The sequence below is a fragment of the Zea mays genome, chromosome 2 (genome assembly GCF_902167145.1).
Source record: "Zea mays cultivar B73 chromosome 2, Zm-B73-REFERENCE-NAM-5.0, whole genome shotgun sequence".
Taxonomy (NCBI): Eukaryota; Viridiplantae; Streptophyta; class Magnoliopsida; order Poales; family Poaceae; genus Zea; species Zea mays.
Window position 1 is genome coordinate 997,482 of NC_050097.1, and position 11,055 is coordinate 1,008,536.

The 11,055-nt window shown below is 44.2% G+C and overlaps 2 protein-coding genes across 2 annotated transcripts; both read right to left on the bottom strand.

The window, feature by feature from the left end:
• Positions 1-410: 410 nt before the first annotated feature.
• Positions 411-1,529, bottom strand: LOC100285037 (plant integral membrane protein TIGR01569 containing protein). Its single transcript, NM_001157932.2, has 3 exons — positions 1,123-1,529; positions 893-1,016; positions 411-810 (listed from the first exon to the last, which is right to left on the bottom strand). The coding sequence occupies exons 1-3, from the start codon at positions 1,464-1,466 to the stop codon at positions 592-594; spliced, it is 687 nt and encodes a 228-aa protein (NP_001151404.1). The 5' UTR covers positions 1,467-1,529; the 3' UTR covers positions 411-591.
• A 667-nt stretch (positions 1,530-2,196) lies between these two features.
• LOC100278982 (probable serine/threonine-protein kinase BSK3) lies at positions 2,197-10,224 on the bottom strand. Its single transcript, NM_001416016.1, has 12 exons — positions 10,007-10,224; positions 9,787-9,886; positions 8,963-9,180; positions 7,965-8,100; positions 7,522-7,655; positions 7,337-7,442; positions 6,648-6,733; positions 5,574-5,762; positions 4,616-4,780; positions 4,092-4,205; positions 3,562-3,849; positions 2,197-3,029 (listed from the first exon to the last, which is right to left on the bottom strand). Exons 2-11 carry the CDS (start codon positions 9,863-9,865, stop codon positions 3,604-3,606), a joined length of 1,473 nt encoding a protein of 490 aa, NP_001402945.1. The 5' UTR covers positions 9,866-9,886; positions 10,007-10,224; the 3' UTR covers positions 2,197-3,029; positions 3,562-3,603.
• Positions 10,225-11,055: the final 831 nt, after the last annotated feature.

The following is an 11,055-nucleotide window of genomic DNA, read 5'->3' on the forward strand; positions in this document are numbered from 1 at the left end:
AGAGGAGGATTGCCTATCCTTGTCAACCCTGATCGTGTGCCATTGCTGACACATTCAGGCCATGACCCACCAGAAATTAGTGTCGAATCATATCGGTAGCTGCTGCCCAGTCCCTGTTGGGTACATAAAGCTCGAAATCTGGCAGAGGACTGTGATGCCCTCTTGACAGTAAGCGAGAATGGACTATTGCTATCGCCACTGCTGGGCGTCTTCTGCACGGGGAGAAACCATGACGGCGTCGCACCGGACATTTCCGACGCTGGAGTGCGGCGGGTCAAGCGGTTTTCAAATCTCGGAGATCGAAGCCAACGGATACATTCTGCAGAGAAAGCCGGTCAATCGGTGACGGTAGTGGTGGGTAGACATCACTATCTTAGGCCCAAGGCCCTGTTTGGCCCGCAGCGCTTAATGGACATGAAACCAGGCCGAGAAGTTAAGCCCAATTTAAAATTCCGCAAGCAGGTGTCCACGAATAATACAAAGGCAATTCCACTCCACGCTTTACAATTACACACGAGTGACCACAAACTGAAACCACATTGCATTATTAATTGCACGACGCAAAAACAGCAACATCACATACTATCCAGTTCAGCAGCGTTTCCTGATGGTGAAGGCGGCCAAGATGACGAGAAACAGGAGGACGAGCACGGCGAGGAAGGATGCCACGACGGCGCCGCTGGTGCGCTGGCAGAAGCCGTGGAACTGCATGCAGATGGGCACCCAGTTAGCGCGCTGGTTCCCCGAGTGCGCCAGGTCCACGATCGCCGCCGCCGCCGCCGCCGCGGCCGTCAGCAGCGCCGCTATGATCTGCAGCAACTCACCGCGAAATTAAAGACCAAGTTATTAGCTGTGAGGAGTACGTGCCGGAGAAGGACGGGATAACACCTACCAGGTCGCAGATGAGCAGGAGGTGGCGCAAGCCGATGGCCTGGGGGCGGAGGACGACGACGGCGGAGAAGGGGAGGGACAGCACCAGGTACCCCGCCGCGATCGCGTTGGCCACCATGAAGAACCTGCAAGCAAGCGTTGGGCGTGCGCAGTCAGCTCATCATTAATTAATTAATTAATTCGATATACTATATATACTATATGGGGCCGGGCTACTACTACTATACTGACAGGAGCGCCGGGAAGTCGTCGAATCGGGCGTGGAACTGGAAGAACTGGGTGAAGACGGAGAGCGTCTCGTCGGAGGTGCCCGTGGCGATGGCGGCGGCGAGGGCGGGCCCGAAGGCCGCCACCCTCAGCACCAAGTCAAGGAGCGCCACGCACCGGCTGCCGCGGTCGGCGCGCCGGAAGAACGGGACCCGCGTCTTCCGAGGCGCCGTCGTCGCAGCGGGGGGTGCTGCTGCAGCGAGAGGAGGAGGCGCCGCCGTGACCGTGTCCACGGCCGGGGCCTTGCCGTGCTGGCGGGGCACGTCGTCGATGGGGATCACGGTCGCGGCGGCATCGCTGGTGCTCATGGTTGGTTGCTGCGTAGTTGGAGGTGCCGAGACTTGAGAGAGGAGCTTGCCTGCCTTGCGCTTGCGTTTGAGAGAAGGAAGAGGACATTTATAGGGTCCGTCAGTCAGATTAGGGTGTACCTGCTGCAATGCATTGTGAATAGATAGTGAAGTTGAAGGTTGTGTGGTTTAGGAATGGAGGCCGGAGGGAGGAGTGGTTACCAACTGCTATGCAAGCGCCAAGAGGCCGGAGGAGTGGTTTATTGAAAGTTGAAGGTTGTGTAGTTTACACTACAGCACAAATCTATCCTGCTGTCAAGGCGTTTTCGATCAGGGATACAAAAGATTGCATTCTACCGCGGTGTCGTTTGGTTTACATATTTGTAACGTAATTGATAACTGAGAATGTTAAATCATATTTGTTTAAATTCAACCGTAATCAAATACTACACTAAAAATTGATATCGACTTATTCAAACTTGTTACCGCCGATACTCATAAACCATTAAATCATATTTGTTTAAATCCCACCATAATCAGATACTACACTAAAAATTAATATCGGCATATTCAAACTTGAAATTGATATCGGCCTATTCAAACTTGTTACCGCCAATACCCGTAAGCCATTACCCCATTTACATTACATTTCGGATCTATTCAAACTTGAAATTGATATCGGTCTATTCAAACTTGTTACCGCCAATACCTGTAAACCATTATCCCATTTACATGCCAATACCTGTAAACCATTATCCCATTTACATTACATTTCATAAACCAAACGGCACCGGCATACATTGATTTCGTCCAAATGTCTATTTGGCTGCCTGCACAGGAGAGGCGTGGGTTACATAGCCAGATGCAAAACAATTTTAAGGTAATTTGACTACATTGGCTCTCGTCGGCTAGGCTTGGGCGAAGCTGGCTGCCCGCGCAGTACGCTTTGCATCCCCTTACGACGTAAGGACTTGAGAATGTTTGCTTGGTGCGAAATACCAGAGACAGAATCGAGCGGTACGCTTGATTTTAGATGTCAGTTAACTAGCATATGAATGTACTCCAATAAAAAAACTGGGGCAAGGGGTGAAAGCGTTGAACTCTCGAACAACCAGAACGCTGACATTTTTGGCCTTTTAAAAGAATTCCACTATCATATCCAGAAATATACCAATGGGAGCTAACGCATAAGAAACGAAGAATTAAGACAGCGTAAAAACAACCGCTTGCTGTACAGGTCACCTGCCACCAGCAAAGACAGACATGTACATCAGCAATCTTTTTTTTTCTTCTTCTTATGTTTTCCTTCTCTTGTTTCAGTAGGACCAAGAAAAAAGTTTCACTTTCTTCTCCCCATTAATAATTTCCTTATTCACCTCTTGGATGTCTTTGTCCTCTCTTTCAGAGCCTCTGTTGTCGCTTTCTTCCATATGTACATTCCTACATGAAGATATGGACGAGGGACGACGTTCCACAAGCACAAAATCTGAATAAGGTTAACAAACCCCTAGCCAAATTGACAAATTACCAACGCCTGCTGCTTCCATAGCCAAAGCCAATATTACTCTCTCTTCAAACAAGCACCTGGCCACAAAACAAAATAGTGATGTCTACATGATCTTTCTCCAAGATTGCTTGTGGAACTTCTCAAGACAGACACAACAGCATATCGGTGAACTTAATTCATGTGTTAAATGACAGCTCAGCAGCTCAGGTTTAAAAAGCCACTGGGAACTTGCCAGATCCTTTATCCTTAACAGCCAAAACTGGTTTCATTCTCAAAGAACTGGTTTAAGGCCATAGACTCTCCATTTGATCCCATGTTGTTAAATACTTTCTCTGGTCACGAAAACATGTAGTTCTTGAGTATATAGAAGCACATTTACTAGCTAGTTAGATTCCAAAATCCAAACTTCAGGACCAGAAGTTACCAGGTTACTAATTTTTTAACCCAAAACAAGAAATGGGACTCTAGCCACAATGCCATCATGAAAACCTAGATTAGCAGGCTATTTGCATGATATGGAAAGGTATAGATCCCAACAGAAAAGTAGTCAGTACTTGGGTTTTAGTAAGACATCAGGATTTCTAAAAAAGTATATATATATATATATACCTGACATTATGTGCATTTTGGGGACTACAAATATGTTCACAATCAATGTCCACCGCTGCTACTTTGCTCTAAGTTACAACCATCCTTGAGTGCTTCTTGTGCTTCATTCTCCATGCCTTGTGATAATAGTGCTGCTGCCTGAAGATAGAATGCTGTTGACCATGTGGGAGATATTACCAAAGCATTCATTGCATCATTCAATGCCTCCTGTGGCATGCCATTCATCAGATATGACAGGCAACGTCGAGCATAAATGGTTGGGGAAACCATTGTACCAACTTCAATAAACTGCATGATAAAGAACAATTAGAAAAGACCGAGAAAGCAGCAGCCTTCAGGTAACTGCAATTTGCCTGTTCTAACAGCGATATTTTTAGCGTATTTAACCCAGAGCTGTTTTCCAATAGTGTCTTAATATATTAGGGAACATATTGGAAGACATCGAACCTATGACTCTAATCACATTCAATCATGCAACTCCAGTATCTCGGTCACATCCATATAAAATAGAAGAGCAGAACACATCAAACCTGGGAATAGCAATCAATGGCAGCAGTAAAATCCTTCTGTCGAAAAGCATTGTCACCCTTCTTTTTTGAGTTCAACGTATCTTGCATCTGATTCGTCCACATCTGAAAAGAGAGCTGCAGAAAAAAAAAGTATAAAGAGGATGACATAGCAGCAAATCTAAGCAGTTTTTCTGGAAAAAAAATGTGGTAGAAAACGTCAAATTTCAATCCACGTGATGAACCAAAAAATTATTCCAGCACAACATAATCTTTGTGGTTGAGGTTAAGTAACATGTAAAGAGATTTAAATGCAACTATACCAATGAACGTCATGAAATGTAGGTTAAGATTTTGATTATGTAAGTATTTAAGGTATCTGCATATGAATCTAATATGCATCAGAATGAATACAGGTAAGTGTTATCTATGTTTTATTGTGAAAAAAAATCATAATGGTTTGCTTGAATGTACCTGCTAATGTTGTATTGAAGTAGGAACGAACAATGTCATTAAACCGCTAAAGAAAATAAATAAATAAAACGAACCTCATTTGCAGTTCCCTCATCATCCTTGTAGCCTGTCTTTTCTAGAATTTCATGTATTGCTGTCAGATCCTTTCTGGAACAAGCTTCGGCAAGAGGGGAAAGATTCAGTGGTTCGGTAGAAGATGCCCCACCACGCGGAATGCCCATGAGCACATAAGATGGAGTCTGCAAAAGATTTAAACATTGTCAACAAGGATGCCAAAGCATTCTCTTTAGACAGGCTGAAATGACCTGGATAAGCCAAAAGGAACGAGATTACCCTTTGCACAATTCAATTATTTTTGTGAGGCCAAACTAGGAACAGACTAAATGATTGTTTGGTTCACTGCCTAACTTGCCACACTTTGCCTAACTTTTTTGCCTAAGGTTAGTTCTTCAATTCGAACGACTAACCTTAAACAAAGTGTGGCACAGTTAGACATGAACCAAACAGGCCATAAATGCTGCACACAATGTCGGGTGATTTAATGAATGAGCTATCTGAAGATAATGATTGAAATGGCCCTCAAATCTATTGAGTAATTTTCTCAACATAGTGCTAGATAATCCTAGGTTCGACTCCCCTAGGGAGCGAATTTTAGGCTAAGGATTAAAAAAATCCTCTCAACTGTCACACGGCCAAAGCACAGGTCCGAAAGGACTGCCCGCAGGGCAACAGTGCTCCTATGTCAGAGTGGGCCAAAGCACATGTCAAAAAGGCCCAGCTCGGTGCTCACAGGGCAACAGTGCCCCTGTGTCAGGGTGGGACAGAGGTTCAGAGGTCTTCTCGGCCTCTGTGAACAGAGCAACAGTGCCCTAGTGTCAAGGTGGAACAGGGGTTCAAGAATTTTCTTGGCCTGTGAGAAGGTATTCTCTATATCATAGCAATGCCCAAGGGTGGTTTTACCCCCTGCAGGTCGATTTTTTATAATAAAGCCTAAATTCGAGAATGCCAACAATCAAAAGTTGAGGTATTCACCTCGACATCCCTCTGTAGAGGAGTCAATACTTGCACAAGTGATCTGACATTAGGTCGCTCACGGGGTTCATAGTGAAGGCATCTTGAAGCTAATCGGACCATTTCTGTTCCTTCCTCATTTGAAAATTGACCCTCTAAACATGAGTCTAAGAGCATATTGAAGTTTCGGTCCCGAATCAGGTCAAGGGCCTGCAAATATTTGTTCCACAATCATTAGTCTGGTACAACAGGTCTTTTCTTGAACGAGAACAAATAAGGAATATAATCGTGTGAAATGATAGTTACTGTTGCACATAACGGTCACACTGTTGTCTCATTATACATCAGACAACACTTTCTCGCAGTGAAAATAGTCAAGATGATAACAATAAAACTAGATTGTCCTTCTTATGGTCTACTAGATAAGAATTCTAATGCTGACATGCAGGATGATTTGAATAACTATAACCCAATATGAGATGATCTCACGTTGTTTAATGAAGATGAAGACTGAAATCTATAGACAGAGTGATTTTGCACTCTTCGACGCGACTATTTTCAGAAGACAATGTAACTAAACTTTTTGCTAAATAAGCCTTCTATAGACTATGATCAAATCATTCGCATGAAAAGCGAAAGGGCCTCTAGCTGAGTTGGTTAGGTGGTCTGAGTAACATTCCTCAGGTACTGAGTTCGAATCCCAGTGGGAGTGAATTTCAAGCTGGGGTTAAAAAAGGTCACTCGCGGACTCGCCGGTTCCACTAGTTGTGTGCACACGAGATGGACTAACCAATAGGGGGCGGATCCTCGTGTAGGGGGCTGGGAGGGCTCAAAGCACGAGTAAAGATCTAGCCTATAGAGGACGGCCCCTCGTGCTGCACGGGGGCAGCTTTCGTGACCTTTCTCTGTCAGGGCTCTAATTAAGCTTCTTTTTAATATAATACCATGGGGGCGGTCTTTCCCTACCGGACGAGTTTTTTTCATATTCACATGAAATTGCTAGTAGATGCTGCCATATCAGTCAACATAAGAGAACGCTTAAAAAATAAAACAAAGCCATTTCTCTAAGCATTAGAGCTTAATGTTGTTACATACATGGCTCGGAGGAATATGCTTCCCACTAAGAACATCAATCAGCAAGGTTCCAAAGCTGTATATGACACTTTCAGGAGTAATACGTCCTGCATGTAAAACAAAAGACATTTGCAGGAATGCGATGTTGAGAACTTTGATGTTAATACAAAGATAATCTAATGATCTTGTACAATCTATAACAAAATATTGGTCCAGTGTTCTCAGACAGCTCAAACATGTATAATTTTGAAGTTAACATTAAACCTAAGGTCGTTACAAGGACAGATCATAAAAAATATGAATTTCCATGTGTGATGCTCAGTAAAAATGTCCGTCGTCACTTGTATCAAGTAGGTTTACTTCGTAGATTAAACCATTAGTGCATGCTATGCGTTGCCCAAATCTACTATAGGTCTGCCACAAAAACGGTTCTAAATCATAACATAAAATAAAAAATATAATTGCCATGTATCCAGATGCACCATTGAATGACAGAGCCAAACAAGCTTCGCAAAGGGTGCATTCGCTATTATACAATAAATTGCTTTGAGTGTTCCACATGTGTGGAAAAAGTTTGGCACAGTACATAACAGGGTGAATAATACAATGTAGTTCCTCAGAAATTCAGCAGTAATTATCAGATCAAACTAACATTAAATGGCTACTAAACAAACTAGGATAGGTCATTAAAGAAGAAACAAGAAACCCACCAGTCCTCATGTATTCTGGAGGCGTAAATGCCAAATTGGTACTGTAACTTTTTCCATCCCGGCTGTTCTTCATGAGACCGAAACAGGAAAGTCTAGGGTTACAGTCCTGTAGTATATAGACAGCATAACTGTGTTACAGAACCCACTGCTGATCATGTTGAAAAAACAAATCACACGATACTCACATCATCAAACAGAGCTCTATAGGCATTGAGATCATGGTAGAGAGCACGGCCCCTGTTAGTGCAATATTCTAAAGCCTCAGCGAGACAGAGAACAACCCTTAATCTCATGGTCCATTTCATTGATTGTGACTCCCCTGAGAAATGCATAAAATAATATGGGGTAATTACACTACCAATCTAGTAAGGCTTTTAAAACAATGTATCAAATATTTAAGTGTCGGTTGAGTAAAATGAAAAATGCATGTGAATCTCTATAGATGTCTAGGTCCCATTAAGTTCAAAGAGAAAATTCACAAATATATGCAAAATCTTGTGCAAAAACAGAAAAAATAATAATTAGCATATGTCATGGCATCATCCTTAATTCCTTGTAGTCAAGCAACAGATTATGAATGCAAATTGTTTTGTAATGCTAAACATAACTATGTTTTCAAAGAACTCACAATGGAAAAGGTGCTTCGCTAGCGTATCATTGGGCATGTATTCTGCAACAAGCAATCTCTCATCGCCTTCACAGCAACAACCAAGCAAATTTGCCAACCTTTTGCTTCGGAGCAGGCCAACTGATCTAGCTTCTTCCTACAAATTACGTATTTCACAAAAGGTCATTTTGAGTGTTTGACCATGTCCTAGAAAATTTGCACTTGTGGGTAAAGCAAATAAAATTCAATCCTATGCACAAAGAAGAGGACGTTTTTCCCTATGTATTACACTACCACATGTGATTCACAGAAAAATTACAACAGACTAACAGAACCATAAGTGATAAAATGCCTTGTGGATAAGTATCGCAATTTGATAGGCACATAAAGCATTAGTACAAGTAGATCTGATGGAATCAAAGATGCAAAAGGTGGTTGAGAAAAGTTGATGGACATCATTAAAGCGTCACCATTGAGATGTATATAACATTGATTCACTACAGAAATAAACATATACGTTCCCCATATTTGGCACTATATCATTACTGAGATGACAACACAAGCTCTATTTCTAGCTACATGTGTAACTTCACATTAACCAGTTCGATCTGGAAAGCGGGGCAAAAAGTGATGTTCAGCAGTGGACATAATGATGGGACTCATAGAACCGATATGATAGCTGTCTCACACAATACTTGTTTAGAAATGGAATCTAACAATCAAACAAAACAAGAGAGAAAATGCTAGGCAAACAGTTGGTAGGTGCCACCATTCCATTTGCAAGCCATCATAATGCATCCAAAAGCAAAATAAGTAAATAGCAAGCATACATATCATCACTGGAACAGGTACAAATCAACAACCTCCATGATAAGAGGCATTCTCAGAGCTTAAGTATGTCAACCAAAAGTTGCAAGGAATCTATAATGCCCAAAGTAAACAACCAGGAACCGAACTACCAGTTACACCCACCAGATGCGCACAATTAGGGAGCGTGAAAGAGAAGGCAGGTGGGATACCAGGAACTGGCGCGGGTCGGGCCAGGCAGAGCGGTTAAAGCGCTTGACAGCAATGCGGCGCTGGGCATCGAGCTTCCCCTTGTATACCACATTGGGCGCCTTCTCACCTTGCTCGGACACGATGTTCTCCACCGCAAACCCCGATGTAGCTAGCCGCAACTGCTCGAAGGTGAACTCCTGGAACGCAGGCAGGTCGTATGCCTCCTCGTCCTCCGTCACTATGGATAGAAAAACAAGTGTTGCAGTCAAAAAAAAAACTCCAAATTCCATGGAAAAGCTTTGCAGCCCTAATCAGCAGCCACGAAATCAGAAACGGTTCCAGTAAAAACCTCAGAAGTCGCGTGAACACGCATCTGCAGATATATAATCAAATTTCAAATCGAGCAGGATGGAAATCGATGGGTCAGCAACCATCCAAATGCGATTGTGGCAACCATACGCGAGTCCGAACACAACAAAATCGCATGGAAAAGGTAATGTCCGGCTAACAAAAAAACATTTCCAGCCATATTCAATAGCTATCAAAGAGGAAAAGGCGCCGAAATCAGAAACGGCTCCTTAGAGAAACTAAACTCAGGAGTAGTGCAGACATCACGCATCGAACTGGATGGAAACGAATGGGTGGGGGAAATCAACAAGCACCCTACTCAATCTAGCAACCATCCAGATGCGGACGTAGCGGCCCTACTCGAACCCCAAGTATCCAAAAATACTACTCCTGCCGACAATCTCGGTGATGAAACAAAAAAAAAGTATCCCGGAGAAGGGAAAACCAGCCGCGAAGAGCAGAGCGCGGAGAAGGCGAGGCGGGAGGCATCACGCACCAGTATCAGTCCTCTCGTTGGTAACCCCGTTGTGCGGCTGGCGGCAGCAGCAGGCGGCCTTGGACACGCAGGCGCCCATTCCGATCCACGCGAGGGCGACCTGCACGGGACGGAGCAAGCGGAGCAGCACCCTGGGAGGTCAGAGCGGAATTCAAAGCACACCCGGATCTGAGCACGGGACGGGGGCGCCCGAATCCAAGCGACCGACCGAGCTGCTCACCTGCACCGAACGAGCGGCGGGGAGGGCGGAGGGCGGAGGACCGCGACCGGGCGGTAGTGGATGGGATCTTCTCGTCTCCTATGTACTCTCGGCTGTCTGCTGGGGAGGAGGAGTTCCGTTGGGTTCCCCTGCCTGAGCGAGGAGGAGACGAGACGAGAAGTTCGAGTAGCAGGCTAGGCTAGGCTAGCAGCAGCACGAGGAGTAGGAGTATTTCCTAGTGGTGGTTTTATTTCGACGGGAATATTTCCTGGTTTATTTGTACCGACATGCCTGTAATCGGGAGCAGTGAAGGATTACCAGTTTAATCGCGTCAAATCAAGCGGTAATTTTTTTTCCTGGATAAAAAAAAAGAAAAAGAGGTAGAGATATTCTTGAGAGGCGCGACATGGAATCAACGGGGAGGAGCAGTAAATAAATGGCGTGGAACGGCACGGCAAGGCAAGTTGGCGACCTGCGTTTCTGCTCGGGGCGCGCGCGGGCGGCGGGCTCCGCGGGTGCGTTTCCGCGCGGCGGCAGGCGGTGGTGGTGGCCCGAGGCCCGGGAACGCAACAACGTGAGCCTCACCACGACGGGTTCGCCGGCCGGCAGGTGAGGGCGTCTGACTCGCTGCAAATTCGCCATACGACGTGCTGGTTTGTTTGTTCGTCTTTCTGCCTGTGGAAACAAACCAGCCCATTACACATGTGATATTTTGGGTCTGTCAAATATATACACCCCATTATACATAGGACGCGTGACAGGTGAGCAGATCAACTAATAGGCTGAATGGCGGATACTCACTGTGTCTTAAAATAGAATTTGTTTTAACATTTCAGTGGATTCATACAATATTTGACGTGTTCTATATATGTATCTATATTCATCATCATCTAGTTCATTATATAGACATAAAAATCTAGAATTAAAACAAATATTAACTCTGTTCTCAAATATTTGTCGACATCTAATTTATTTTTGAACTAAATGGCGACAAAATAAAAAAGAATGAATGAAATACTATTTTAAGATGGATGGGAGTATTCAACTGATTCATTCTATGGTCTCATTAT